Below are 15,959 nucleotides of genomic sequence, written 5' to 3'. Positions count from 1 at the left end.
GTATGACCAAGAGAGAAATCAAATACTGGGAAAAATAACCCCCAAATACTAGCAGCTCTCCCCTGAAAAGATTAATTTGGTTGTACCAACAAAGTAGGGTTAATATGAATAACTAGTGGACTAAGTCTGTGTATGTTCAAATGTTAAAACTGGTCTATGACAGATGCTATAAGGCTATCTTAGGATATAGGTGGGTAAATGAGTGTGCGCCACCCCAGGACTCAATAGTACTGTCTGGAATGAATACTCCTGCAAGTAGGTCCTCCACAGAGAGGAACTCAGGCTTCATGCAGTGAACACAGCAAAAATGACCCAGGCCATTAAGCAAACATTTAGATCTATTTCAGAATCACAGACTCAATACAAGTTTGCTGATGGATCAATTCAAGTATTTAAAATGTAGGATCTTCTGGTATTCAGTTATCCCACATTTTCTCTTTTCTCTGCATCAGATAACATAGCATTGATTGTGGCACGTACATTAAATTTTCCAAGAAACTAGAGAAATTCACACAATGACAATTATGGTAGGCACACTCAAAACCCTTCTTTGGGGAAGCAATCCTTTTCAACTCACATAGTCCTTATTGGGCTATCAATTATAATGTCATGTCCCAGCTCCAAGCCCCTTATAGGTATGGCTGGCCCTGGATGGCCAGTCACAGCCAGTCCTACTATTCAATCTCTTTGGCTTCAGTGATTAGTTCAGGGATCATCATAGGACCCAAGCAGGGCCAATTAGAGTTGTCACTACGATTCTTATTTGGATGCTAGAGCCTTTTCTCTGGGATAATGCTGAATAGAAGATGCTACAACTGCTTGTAGCTACCCTCACTGTCTGTGTGAAGAAAGCCCTGTCTGCAAGAAAGAAAAAATGAGGCCATTAGGCAAAGAAAAGTAGAGAAAGAGATGGAGGGAGAGTCTTGATGACAGAGTTTGGGTCTCAGTATCTAGTAGGATCCAAAGTAGATATACCCCTGGTCTTTTCTACTTACATGAATCAATAAATTATTTTTTTTTCATAAGTAGCTTGCATTGGAGTTATGTAACTCACAATGAAGAGAGTCTGATCTAACTCAGTAATTCAAAAGGGTAGACTGTATTCTACTCTTTTTTTCAACTTCTATAAAACATGAGACTGATATTCATGTGTGCATCTTTGAATCTGTAAAATAACTATGCAGTAAACTTTAATAGTAGCATTTTTAAATGTTAATACAGGTTTAAGGGTAAGAAGTTTCTGGATTATCCATGTAAGTGCTATAGATAACTCAAAAAGGTAGGTAATCCAAAGTAATTCATATTCAGTCTTCTAATACTTCAAAATAATGAAGCAGGGAGGGGACTCAGAGAGGAGAAGGAATTTATTCTCCTGATTATGTTTTTCTGGGCACAATTAAAAGTAGTTTGCATTTGCTGAGAACACACGAGTTTGGTATTGGGAAAAATTGGCACAGAAATGTACTGAGAAACAAGGGAAATCTAGCCTAAGATCACGGTTTTGTTGTAGATATTGCCCCAAATAAACGATCCACTCATAACCAATTGAGAGCTAGGTGTAGTTGTTTCTCTTGGGTAAGAAAGCAGAAGGCACTGGACAAGAAATGCATTTCCAGAATGAATTTCCATAATGCTTAAACTATAAGATGTAAACCACTTTAAGAACTGACTGGAAAATAACTGTCATCTGGCATTATGATTTGTATGAGCTATATTACACCTCAAGCTGAGTTATAAAGAACTCCAATAAAAATATCTCAGTCTTCTCAGAACAGTTACTTATCTTCCATTTTCTAAATATCCTTATTAAATTCAATAGAGTTAACTTTTAGAAACTTGAAGTTATTAGGCTATCTACCTTCTGGCTATTCTCTGTTGGTGTAAGGATCTGAAAAGGCAAATGCCCAGTGGAATGTACCAAACATGAGTTGGCTACCTTAAGCAGACCTCTCAAAATTATTCACCTAACAATTGTTTCATTATGCATACTTTGGGGATTTTCAGAAGTAATATACATTCATAAGAAATAGATCAGTGCTGGATCCTAATAGATTTTTGGCCTGTCTTCAAAACAAAATTTGTCTGCTGAAATAACTTATGCTAAAAAGTGTCACTCCATATCTAAAGACAAAGCATGGGTGTCACGACTCGTGTGTTTATTGATGGCCTCTGACAGTGGTGAGTCTGCATGCTTTGGGAAAAAAAATTAATCTTCTTCAAATTCTGCATTGATACTAAGGTATTTTAGAAAGTATTGTAAGGATTACTATATGTGTTAAAGCATTTCAATATTCATGGATGGAAGCAATATTAATGATAACTAAAGATCTACAGGTTTGGGGGCTGGCCCGGTGGCGTAGCGGTTAAGTGCGTGCACTCTGCTGCGACAGCCCGGGGTTCGCCGGTTCGGGTCCGGGTGCGCACCAACACACTGCTTGTCAAGCCATGCTGTGGTGGCGTCCTGATAAAGTAGAGGAAGATGGGCATGGATGTTAGCCCAGGGCCAGTCTTCCTCAACAAAAAAGAATAGGACTGGCATCGGACGTTAGCTCAGGGCTGATCTTCCTCACAAAAAAATTTAAAAAAAAATGATCTATAGGTTTTTAATTTTACAAAAAAGTGCGTTATTAAGCACTGCATTGTTCTTTATGCTTTGTTAAGCACTTTTCAATAATTTCTACAAGCTTTTTTTTTTGTTTTTGTTCTCAGAATGACTCTGCATACAAATATGTCATATCAATCATTTTTATTTCATATGAGGATAAAACACAGATGAATTAATTATTTATCTTTTTTTTGTGTGAGGAAGATCAGCCCTGAGCTAACATCCATGCCAATCCTCCTCTTTTTGCTGAGGAAGACCGGCCCTGAGCTAACATCTATTGCCAATCCTCCCCCTTTTTTTCCCTTTTTCTCCCCAAAGCCCCAGTAGATACCCGCATGTCACAGTTGCACATCCTTCTAGTTGCTGTATGTGGGACGCCACCACAGCATGGCCGGACAAGCGGTGCGGCAGTGCGCGCTCGGGATCCGAACCCAGGCTGCCAGTAGCGGAGCGCACGCACTTAACAGCTAAGCCACGGGCCGGCCCCTAATTATTTATCTTAAGTCAAATGTTTGGTATGCAAATTTACTGATATCTATTCTATCTCCAGTATCATCCCAGGCACACTCTTGCATTGTGAGCTGTGGGCAGAGACAGCATGACTGTGTTTCATGACAGTCAATGGGGATTCTAATCAGACTTTTTTTTGCAAACAAAGGCAACCAGACTACTACTTAAGACACTGTCTTTGGTGCCTGATGTTTTTTTCAATTACCAAATCCTTCCCAGTGTTTCTTATGATACTGTAATAAACTTAAAGAAAATGATTCACAGCTTTTTATCAAAAGCCTGGTGGAGACAATTGACTCTTCAGAAGAATAAGCCAGTAGATTCCCTAACCTTTAATTTCTCTAATGCTGATCAGTAGTGCCAAGGCAAATCATCAGGAAGCTTTATGCCAGTACTCAATTATTTTAGTTCCCAGAAGAAAGGCCTTCAAAGCCTTAGATCTTAGTATTAAGACTTAGGCTATCTGTCATAAGTCAATATAAGAACGAGCCACATGAAAAATGATTTTGGTCTTAAATGACAACAACAACATCATCAACAAAAGTACTACAATTAAAGAAATTATCTACTGTGTTGTTCAATGTCTCCTTAAGATTGATATGTTAATCTTTAAATTTAATGTTGAGAAAACATTTCTCTTAATACATTCTGGAAGATTCATGTCATTAGGTTCATGTACTGAGAACTATATAACTTTTTTGCTATGGCTGTCAGGATTTTAATCACAAAATTTAACTCTCAATTGTGGGAAGTAATCATTGCCTAGATTTTCAGTCAAAACAAACTCGTGCACTTTTCCTCCCACTCCTGAATTTTGGTCTTTCCTTTCTCTCTTCTCACACTCTCCACTTAACTCCTAGTTATCCTTCAAGTCTTAGCTCAAGTTGTCCCTGCTCTTTAGAATGTTTCCAAATATCCCTCACTGAGTTATGTGCTCCTTTCTCTGTGTTGTTCTTTTGCTCATTCCTCTAACATTGGCCACTTGGTGAGGTGATCCTTGGTTTTCTCACTTTCTTCCTCTAACCCATGTGTTCCTTGTTTAATTCTGACTCTTCAGTGCCTAGCCCTTAACAGGCACTTAGTAGATATTCAATCACTGAGGAAGTATAGAGGCATAATGCTACTGCTTATGATTATGTGAGAATGTGGGACCTGGAGGAAGAGGAGTTGGTTTGGGCCACAGAGAGGATGTCTGGGAGATGGGCAAAAGCTGCTATGCTGGGCACTATCCTTTTGCTTGCCATGTTCTGGTGGATTACCTTTGATTAAATAGCTCATATTTTGCATACTGTATTTAAAATATGAATATTAGTACATTTGTACACGTTTTTAGAAGAACAAGTGAGAAACAAAATCATTGCTCTATTTATACTTTCAAAATTTAGTAATATTTGCAAGAATATTAACACTATAAAAATATGTGTAGTCAGATAATGTAATTAAATGTACATGCATATTTGTGATTAGGACAGGTGGAGTTTCACAAGTGAGTCTTAGAATGTATATGGAGGTAAACATGTTAAAGATTTATAAGATATTCCACTGAATAAATGGAATCAGTATTGTCCTCACTAAAACAATGATAGAAAATCTATAGTTGCTTTTTAGTAGAAAGTGGTATTTCATTTATACGTGGTTTTATTTCAACTGCAGTATCACCGGATCAACTGTGAGAAAATATTTAAATCTCACAAATTCAAGCAGCTTCTGTTTCCTAAATGTTCACATGGTGTATATATGTGCACAGAGAATGTTCACCAAATAAATTGTTTACTGACTAATGCAAGAGACTCAGTTTAAAAATAAAAATGATACATTTTTTTTATGGAGTGTGCCATTTCTGGAAACTCAAATAAAAAGGATAAAGATTCTTTCACTTCTCATTTAAAAGCATACCATTTTTGTTAGTATTTTACTTAAAATTTCTTGGCCCAGAAGACCAAAATTTATGCCTTTAGATTAACTACTTTAGTGATGTGACACAGAAGCAGTGAAATATTCTTTTCTACCTATGGTGTTGGTGTGATTGCCTTTTCAGGAGAGAAAAGAACAACACGATAAATCCTTGTATGGTAAGTCTTTTCCCGCCTCTTCTCTTTAGTTTAAATCTCAAAGGTAATACATATTTAGCAAGCAGACTGGTGCCATAAAAATATGTTTGAAATGAGGTAATCATTTATAATATTTGCACGCATTTAATGACATTATTACAGAAAGAATGATTTACATTTCATATACTGAGAAAACTTACTCGGTGTCTACTTAGATTTAGCAATATTCTTAAAACTATTTACGAAAACAATCAGTGTCTAAACACTTGCTCTCAGCTGTTTTAGCTCCGCTTTTCATAAATATAACACAATCACAACAAATTAAAAGCAAGTCACTTGACTGTCCTATTACATTAGCTTGATGAAATTAGTGGTTAACAATGCTTAGCAGAAAGTGACAGGGCTTTCTCAATAGGTTCACATATCGATTTTTCTGGGGAAAGTAGGAATCATATCTTTTTCAAAATATCCAAAATTTTCTTCCTAAGATAATGCCTCTCAATCTCACTGATGAGAGTTCAATTGTTCTGCTCCTAAAATAGATAGAAATAAGCAGCTACAGCAACTCTTTAGCCCATAAAGTTATTGGCTGGGAGGGAAGAAATGTTATTTTTCTTGAAATTTTCCTGAGGGGGAACTCTGGAATGGTGACACTACCTATGTGAGTGCCCTACAGACAGGATGCAGATCTGGGATTGTCTGACTCTATGGCTAATGCTCTTTCCTTTCCATCACACCACTTCTTGTTTAACTCCTTTGTAGGAAAAAATAAACAAGTCTGTCTGCCTGCCTATACTCCCCTCGCAACACACACCTATAGTTTCTCTATATCAAGAGTCGTAGGTGTTATGGGTTGAATTGTGTTCCCTCCCAAATTTGTATGTTTAAGTCTTAACTCCCAGTACCTCAGAATGTGACGTTATTTGGTGACAGTCTTTACAGAGGTAATCAAGTTAAAATGAGGCCATTAGGGTGGGCCCTAATCCATTATGACTGATGTCCTTACAAAAGGGGGACATTCAAACACACAGACACGCATAGAGGGAAGATGATGGAAAGAGACAACAGAGAGAAGAAGACCACCTACAAACCAAGGAGAGAGGCCTGGAACAGGTCCTTCCCTCACAACCCTCAGAAGGAACCAACCTTGCCCATACCTTGATCTTGGACTTTGAATTTCCACAACTATGAGACAATAAAGACAAAATGTTCTTTAAGCCACCCAATCTGTGGTACTTTGTTATGTCAGCTCTAACAAAGTAACATAGTAGGTACTGAATAGAAAAGCTAGAGACTGTGGACATCCAATGAAGAAACAGTATGAATAAAGATGGGAATGGGATTGCATTTGGGAAAGACAATTGAGACCACAGCAGGAGATCAGGAACCAAAGGTTAAGGGGGAATCACATGAGGACCAGTGTCACCCTACTCTGTCCATACCTAGACTCTGTATCTTGTAGCCTCTATATTCAATCTGTGCTGCACTGTTTTGTTCTTATTCATGGAGACTCATACAATTATTTTGGGCTAGAAACAACTTCAGAGATCATTCCTTTCAACTATATAATGCTATACGCGTTTTCAAAAAGTCTTTATCTAAATCCTTCAAGTCAAAACCTTATCATCTGTTCCCATACCTAGTTGTCGTTTGACAGCTAAGCAAATGGACTTTGTAACTGTCTTCCAGTTATTACAATTTCAAATGTCGTTTCCCAGTAACAGAATAGAAAGTTTTCTGGCAACTGAGACTACTGTCTCTACTTTTTCTGTGCTTTCATTTATTCAGATTTGACTACCAATCGTTGAGCACCTACTATGTGGAAGTTCTGAGGGAGGCAAAAGAGTGATTTATGAGGTATAAATAAAGCACAGACAAGTGGAAACACAACGGAGAGAAAAATTATTCAGTGTCTGCTGTATAAAAGGGAAGTCCTAGGGGTTTCTTTTTATACTACCTAATTTTATCCTTTTCTCAACTCACTCAACCTGTGGATTGCTAGATATATTTTATAGATGAGAAACTGAGGGTGAAAGAAGTAACTCATTCAAAGTCACAGAGATAGGAGGTTACTGAGCCGGGATTTGAACCCAGAAATGCCTGTCCCCCAAACTATGCCTTGGCTATAGGATCATACTTCCTCTGCAGGTCCTTCTGGTTTAGAATATCTTTTAACAATTGATGTTATCAGAGCCAATACTTATATAACAGGAGGACTATAAATCTAAATCTAAATGAAGACCCCCAATATGTGACACCTCATAGTATTTATTACAAGTTGTAATCACGTTTATTTGTTTAATGTGAATACCTCATCAAACTTTAAGCTCTCTGACGGCAGGATGAGCCTGTTTTTGGTCACCATAGCATCTTAGAAGCTAGGACACTACCTGCTATATAGGGTACTCAATTAACATTTACTGAATGTATATATATTAATGAATTGAATTTAGTTTAAATTTTAATTAGGTTAGTGTTATGAACTGAATTGTTTCCCACAAAAATTCATATGTTAAAGTCCTAACCCCCAGTACCCTAGAATGGGACCTTATTTGGAGAAAGGATCTTTAGAAAGGATCTTTACAGAGACAATTCAGTTAATATGAGGTCATTACGGTGGGCCCTAATCCAATGACTGGGGTCCTTATAAGAAGAGGAAATTTGGACACAGATATGCACACAGAGAAGACAATGTGAAGACACAGGGAGAAGGTGGCCATCTACAAGCCTGAACAGAGCTCCTTCCCTCATAGCCCTCAGAAGAAACCAACCATGCTGACACCTTGATCTCAGACTTCTAGCCTCCAGAACTGTGAGAAAACAAATTTCTGTTTATTTTCAGTACTACCCAAGCTGGTAGTACTTTGTTATCGCAGCCCTAGCAAACAAATATGTGGTATATTGAAACAAATTCTCCTTCAACAAAAAAGGTATACATTAAGATTTGATCCCTACTCAATTAACAATAAAAGTTTTACAGCTATTCCAGGAGCATTATCATTCATTCTAAGATAATAAATCAACTTAACACATCTTATACACTGTCTTGGCCACTGCACCAGGTTCTAAAAGAAAGTCTACATCATACATCCTGGAAGGAAAAAGAGGACTAATTATTAAACAATACAGTTACTCCTTTGGAGAAGAAGAAATGATATAACAGGTTGCACAGTTTTAGAAGGGAATATTGAATTTAAAATGTAGTAAATTCTCAGGAAGGCCTCAATTTTTCCTTTTCCAACCGTAGGCTTTGGCAGGCAGTCAGTAGAAGAGTCAATAGCAATAAATGAAGCTGGTTTGTATTTCGTCACTTTGCTGGAAGCTGGGGGAAGAAAACTAAGAAGGCTACGCTCAATGCCAAAGTAGCTAATTTTGCCTTTGGCAGAATTCACAGCAGAGCTCCCAGCTAACAAGTGAGATGGCAGAGCAGCAGCCCAACAGCCCTGTGTGCCGATTGTTTTCTGGAGGTAGCCCTTTAGGTAAAACAGCAGTCTCTCCCAAAGCCTCTTGTAACTGGGGTAAGCATGATAATGCTAATGCCTTGTTTTAAAGGTTTTCCTGGATATTGGGGTAGATTTACTTCGTGACAGTTCACCTTTCAACTGGCTGGGGCTGTAATCACAGGAACTGACTTACCCTGCCTTCAAACCTAGAAATCCACAGATCTCATTTATATTCATTTGGTTTCTTCAAATATGACAAGTAAGGAGGATTCTACTGTGATAAAACCAGGATTTCGATATTTTCAAATGCTTTTTAAAATTGAAAGTAAACATTCAGAAACATGAAAATGATTTGGGCTTATACTATATTCTAAATATGGGTTAACTACACTGAGGTATATAAACACACTAATTGTAATTGTAAATTACCATGTTGTGCAGGAAAACAGACATATGGCAGGTGTCTTCCTTCACTGAGCTACACTGCATTTAACATTAATGGGCATCTGATAAAAAAAAAATCCTAATTTTTAGCAGAATCTTTCCAAGTGGTATGTCCCAATACTCCTCTGTTTAGAGAACTGCCTTTCTTTTACAGAAACTACAAATCTGACTAAAAATGAAAAGGTCAGATTTATTATTCTAAAATATTCCTTTATAATGAGAAATTACCATTTTAGTGACAAAAAAGGCTGGAAGAACAAATATTTTTAGGAACCCTAGGTTTCCTAAAGCCTTCTTTTAGAAATATTGCTTGTATTTGTTTATTGTATAACACATATAGCAATTTTAAAAGTCACCAACAATACTAATATATACATATTTTTTCTGTATGTATTATAACTTCTTCCTTAAAAAATAAAAAATGGTATAAAGCTTAATAAACTGTTCTGCCTCACTCAACAATCTATTCTGAACTTTCTGTTTGTCAAAAACTGTAGTTCTATAACACACTTTTTACTGTATATGGTGTTTCTTTTTATTCACTTAACCCTTTGTTGAACATTTAGGTTGTTTCTAACTTTTTGTTGTTAAATTAAAAAAAAATTGTGATGACCACCCTTATCACTGAATTTTTGCACACAATTATTTTTTTACAAAAATTTTTGAAAGTTGAAATTATAGGCCAAAGCGAAAGCACATTTCACAAACTTCCCATATGAATTACCCAACGGCCTTTCATGAAGGTTGCACCAATTCACATTCCCATGAATGGAATAGCCAAATACTTGTTTTTGCTACTTTGTCCATCACCACCACCACACTGTTTAAATTATTGTAATTTCATAACATCTGGAGGACAAGGCCACCCTAACTCTTTATCTTCAAAATTTCCTCATTTCCCTAACTTTTATTCTTTCAGTTTAGAATTGCTTTGTCAAGTAACACTCCCATATTCCTCTAGGATTTTATTTGAATGGCTTTATACTTTTCACTTTAAAAACATTGTTCTACATAGATAATACAATTTTGAGCCCTGAAAAGAATTCATCATGAATAGATTCTGCCAAGGAAATCAATACTGATTAGTAAGCAAGACTATTTCTAGAGGAAAGCCATGAACAAAAGTGGCTATTCTGAAAAATAAATCCCTCTGACAAAGTTTTAGTATAACAAAGATGTACAGTATATATATTCAAAAATATGAAATTACAGAAAACAGATGCTCTTTCAAGAGCAAGATAATATTTTGAAATAAGGGAGGATATCCTAACACCTCAAAGTTTTCTTTGACAATAGATGGGAAAACTGCTAGGAAAATGAGAAATTATTCTTTATAAGGAAAAATCATTCTTTATGGTAGGAATCTAATTAAAGTGCCAAGGATTGATAAAAGTATAAGAACAAAAAAGCCAATAATTAATACAGTATTTGATCTGAATTTGAAAGATTTATGCAAGAAGTGACTCAGGGCCTTTATACTATACCGAGATATCCAGAAAATACAAAGAAAACTAAGAATTACCTATTAGACAGGGCCTGTGTCAAGGGAAAACTCTTGAAAGTAAGGTAGCCAAAGGGAAAGTGTTTCTTAAATTCTGAAACTGTAGATCTACAAGAGTCACAGTCCCCTTTGAAAATGTGATGAAGGCTACATCCCCATCTTTAAAGAAAATGCACATATGTAGAAACACACTATTCTGATTATACTCTTGAGAGGTTCAGTGTCTTCAGGTTAAGAATACCTGCTTTGTCTAAAGGAAACACAAGATAGAGGAAACATTTTCAGAATGATGGTGAAGATCCTATGGAGCGAGTGGTTGGAATTTATGTTTTTAATTGAGGAAAGGGGGAATTGGGCAAAGACGAAGACTTTAAACTGTTGTTTGGCATCTCCCTCTACTAACTACTCCACTGAAACTGTTCTCACTAAAGGTACCAGTGACATCCTTGTTAGCGAAATGATGTATCTTACTTGATTTCTTATGTTACTTGATCTCTGTACATCTGACACTATTAACCACTGACACCACACTCTTGATTTTCTCCCAACTCTAAGGGTAGTTCCTTCTCAGTTTTGAGAGATCCTTTTTTTTTTTTTTAAAAGCTAATGGATATATTTATTAAACTATAATGATTTTTTTCCTTTATATTATTTTATTTTATTTTTATTTTTTTATTGATGTTTTAATGGTTTTTAACATTGTGAAATTTTGGGTTGTACATTTTTCTTTGTCCATCACCATATATATGACTCCCTTGACCCCTTGTGCCCACCCCCCTCCCCCCACCCCCACTGCCCCTGGTAACCACAGTACAGTTTTCTCTGTCCATGTGTTGGTTTATATTCCACATATGAGTGAGATCATACAGTGTTTGTCTTTCTCTTTCTGGCTTATTTCACTTAACACAATACACTCCAGGCCCATCCATGTTGTTGCAAATGGGACGATTTTGTCTTTTTTTATGGCTGAGTAGTATTCCATTGTATATATATACCACATTTTCTTAATCCACTCGTCAGTCAAGGGACACTTAGGTTGCTTCCACTTCTTGGCTATGGTGAATAATGCTGCAATTAACATAGGGGTGCATAAGCCTCTTTAGATTGTTGATTTCAGGTTCGTTGGATAGATTCCCAGTAGTGGGATGGCTGGGTCATAGGGCATTTGAGAAATCTTTTTAAGGTTTCTACTCATCAATCTTAAATCTCTGAAAAATCTGAAATCCTTTAAGTATCAAGGTTGCCCCAAAGTTCAGCCCTTTCTCTTTTCAGTCAAGTCAAGAGGACCAATGACGGGAAAATCTCACTTTAAATTATGTGAAGGCTGATGAGCAACACACACCAGTACTCACCTAAGTAGAGGTGCAGCAGCTGTGTGAATGACACAGCTGTGCAGGTGCTGAGGCAGAGTGGAGCTGTTCCCTGAGACTGAGAGCCTGTTACCATTTCTCCACATCTGCAAGGGCTACAGAATTCAAGGAGCAGCCTGGGTCAGAGCCTCCTCACAGCTTTTAGGAGCTAAATGTTCACAGCGCAATCACAATTGTCCATCCTGGCATTCAACACTGCCTCACCCTCTGCAGAAATATCTCCCAAGGCTTTCCAGAAGAACTGTCTAGGAAAAGGAAGGAATGGGGTTGGTCCTGTGTGACCTTCAGTGGGATAGTCCAAGAGTAAGTGTGTAGTCACCCATTGAATCTAAAGCCAAGCGAAGTTTGGCTCCATTTTCACTAACCTATGTGTATTGTCAATGCTCTATTTTCAGACACTGACATGAAGAAAAAATATACATTAAAAGAAACCATAAGAAACTAGAAAAAAAGCAATTAATAAAAGTAAAAGCTAAAATTAATTAATTAGGAAATAAAAACAGCAGTAAATAGGATAAAAATCAAGAAGCTTGCTCTTTGAAAATATATAGATAAATTCTTTGTAAGACTGATTAATGAGAAAAAGTAGAGAAAGAAAAAACTGACAAGATTAGTAAGCAAAAAGAAGACAAAGTCAGATATAATATAGAGTGACAGAATTATAAAACAATAAATATTACACGCAGGTGTACAGCAGCAGATGTGAAAACACAGAGGGATTAATGATTGCTGTTTAGTGATGATGACCAAAACTGACCCATGTAGAAGTAGAAAACTGGAAAAGATCAATTTCATAGAAGAGATTGGAAAATCAATTTAAAGTGTACCATTGCAAAAGCCACCAGGGAACGCTGGATCAACTATTACCAAAATCCTCTAAAAAAGCATATGTGAGCTCAAAAGAAAGTAAAGGAAATTCCCGGGGAATAAAGCAAATGGAGCTGGAAACCAGAGAAGTAAGTTGGAGTTGGGGCTGAGCTTGCCAATCTTGGTAACACAGGGGTTTAAAATACCATGACTGGGGCATACACCCAAGGACAGGAGAGAAACCCCGGGGACTGCATAAGGTGGAGAGCTGAACTGAGACCCCCACTTAAAGCTGGGGCATTCTAAGTGAAAAAGTGAATTACAAAATAAGCATCTTTCAAGAAAGTGGGAAAACAAGAAAACTTGTGTTTCAGCCAGGGCTCTGGGTAGGCTCCCTGTACTCACTTCCTATCCCATCCTGGAACCTTCCCACGAAGGTAACTATTCTCCTGGATGCTGTGTTTGTGTTTACACAAAGTTCTGCTTGTTTTTGATAAAAATGGTATATTGAAACAGTCTTCTGTGATTTGAGTTTTTCACTCAGTATCGTGTTTATAAGAAAAAACAAACTATGTTTACTGATCACCACAAGGAATAATAGACAATTTTGAATTAATTAAAAAAAGAGAAACAAAATATCCGAAACCATCTACGTATGGTAATGTACCATTGCTAGGTAAAAACACGAGGAAAAACATAAAGCAGAAATAAACTTCAATCTCCCTCCCACAATTTTCTCAAATAACTCCCACCCCCATCTCCTAGTATTCTTAACTTCTCCTGACAGTGAATGGAGAACTTGATACTAAAAGCCCTGAAACGAACCTCAGGGACCGGTTTCCCCAGGGGGGCCGTCCCCAGAAGGACAGGCCCCTCAGTTTGAAAGCCCCGGGAAACCTAGAGTGGTGGCCGGGCCGAGAAGGGGGTCGCCCCGCAGGGGAAGGGGTGGAGGAGTACAAGGGTGTAAAGTACGGCTTCTCACAGTGGGGGGAACCCAAATGGAGCCCCAATGCCAGGGGAAAGCATACTGGTCCCCCTGGGAAAGGAGGCCTAGCTGCCCCCACCTCCTCCGGTGGGGAGAAATCATCAGTTGGCCGACTGCCCATGTTGCTCCGGTTATAGAACCAAACTCGGACCAGGTCCTTCTGCATTCGGAGCTGCCCAGAGATGGGGCTGATTTGCTGGGGCGTGGGCTTCAGGCACTGCAGGAAGATTCTCTCCAGGGTGTTTCCGATGCGTGTCTCCTTGCTTGCCCGCCTCCGCTTCCGAGCCTGCGGCAGGATCGTCTCCATTTTGCATAAGCCCAGAAGGTTCTTAGTGTCCACTTCCTCCAGCCACATTTTCAGCATGGGTCGCTGCTTCCACATGTTGGCGAGGATGAGCTGCTGGGCCTCGAAAGCGGCAGATGGTAGTCTGGCTAAGCACCTTTCCAAAAACAGCCCCCACGGCGAACCCCACGTCGGCCTGCGAATACCCCAGGCTCTTCCTCTTCTGCCTCAGCTCCTTGGCCAGCTGCGCCACCTCTTTCTCGACGGCTGAGACGTCCTCCGGCAGCGCCAACCTTGGGATGCACCGCAGGACGATGCAGGGCCCGGGGAAGGCGCCCTCGGAAGGGCTCGGGAACCAGGCCCCCGCCCCGGCAGCTGTGAGCTGGGGCCCGCAGGGCGTCATCCTGCCCCGGAATTCGTACCGCGGGCGACCCACGGGTACCCGCCACACCTCACGGCCCGGGCAGACCCTTGGCCCGACCCCCGGCCGGACCATCAGCTTGCCAGGGGCCACCTGGGAGCTCAACCAGATCGGAGTGTCAGCCCGCACCGGCACTGGCCCTCTGGGCCCGCCCCCACCACTGCCTGGCATGGGGGAGAAGTTTGAGGGCCTGTGTCCGGCCTCAGGGTAAGACCGCACCCCACCCGGAGCAGGGAGTCTGGTAGGAACTGATGGCTCTCGAGGCTTCGGAACAGCCACCAGCCTCGCCCTCGAGCCCCGCCCCCCCAGTGGGAGGACATGGCGGTGCAGGCGAGAGAAACAGGCCCAATGTGTGTACGGGCGGTGGTGGGGAAATCTGGTAGACTCAGTGGTAATTCCTTGGGTCCCCAAGGTTAAGGGAGTGGGTCCCCTACCCTGAACTTAGCTTCCAACTCCCTCCGAAGAGCAAGTCTCCTCTAGGGCTTTGCACCTCCAAGCTGTCTGGGATCCCTGAGTCACTGCCTCCATCCTCTCCCTGAAGGGAACCTAGGCATTGACTTACCAGCTCTTGCTGTATTCCCACGTATCGCTGGGACTACTCCTGGGTTCTATCCCCTCACTGCTATCCTTATGGTTACAAGTACTGCCTTCTTTGCACTTCTTCAGTCTCCGTGCCCTAAGAAACCTAACCATCCCTGCCTGAATTTCTAGTTAACATCAGTTTACTGTCCGCGTCTACCCCCACCCACACACTTGGCCAGATTCCACTCTCTCCCTACCGCTGAGTTCCTTGACTAATTCCATGTTTCTCCCACCAGCCCTTGCTCTCCACCCTACCTCAGCTTCCGGGTCTAGAGTTTCCACACACGATAGAGACCTACATGTATCATCCTTCTCCCCCTCTGGAGACAGGTCTCTGGACTGGCTGACCTGCTGTTCCCCACTGAAGGTGCTGCTCCCTGTAATACCTGACTCACCAACATCAGGCTCCCCTATCCCTGGCTGTTCTCCCATCAGAGACCCAAGGAGCTTAGAATATTTGTCCCTCCATCACGTCCCCAGCTCAGGCATCAGTCCTAGGCCTTGGGTGGAGAAAGCTAAGGAGGGAGGGGGAAGCGAAGATCTGACCTCAGGCTCAAAGCTTCCAAGGAAGAGCTTTGGGGAAGGGGAAAGGACAGTGACCTTGCTTGGACAATCCCAACCTCTTACCCCTTCACTCTCCAACTCAACCATGATGCAGTTCTGCCCCACTGGCATCTACTGAAATTGGTCTTCTTGAAGTCATCGCTGACCTTCCAACTGTCAAATCCAATGGCCTTTTAACAATTCTTGTCCTATTAGACTTCTCTGCAGTATCTGACAACGCTGACTACTCTTCTTGCTCCTCTTCCTTTCTAAATTTCCAGGAAATGCTGGTAACAGCCAAATCTGTACTTCGGCCCTGACTTCTCATTTCCAGTTCTGTATTTCCCACAGCCCCAAGTCAAATCATTACCTGCACTTCTAAACCTGCCACTCCTCGAGGGCTCCCTGAGCTGC

At 40.2% G+C, this 15,959-nt stretch overlaps 2 protein-coding genes across 11 annotated transcripts in view; both read right to left on the bottom strand.

The window, feature by feature from the left end:
• Nucleotides 1-15,959, bottom strand: part of ARB2A (ARB2 cotranscriptional regulator A) — a 414,663-nt gene that overhangs the window by 96,686 nt on the left and 302,018 nt on the right. The gene's annotated exons all lie outside the window — the stretch shown is intronic.
• On the bottom strand, nucleotides 13,528-14,858 carry POU5F2 (POU domain class 5, transcription factor 2). The gene is given in 3 exon segments (XM_014793839.2): nucleotides 13,528-13,672; nucleotides 13,674-14,128; nucleotides 14,130-14,858. Coding segments are annotated over 3 exon segments (984 nt in total). The 5' UTR covers nucleotides 14,592-14,858; the 3' UTR covers nucleotides 13,528-13,605.

Source organism: Ceratotherium simum, chromosome 4, assembly GCF_057802395.1.
Source record: "Ceratotherium simum simum isolate JZ-2026a chromosome 4, ASM5780239v1, whole genome shotgun sequence".
NCBI lineage: Eukaryota > Metazoa > Chordata > Mammalia > Perissodactyla > Rhinocerotidae > Ceratotherium > Ceratotherium simum.
Note: the sequence above shows the minus strand (reverse complement) of the source record. Positions and strands in the feature narration are given on the sequence as shown.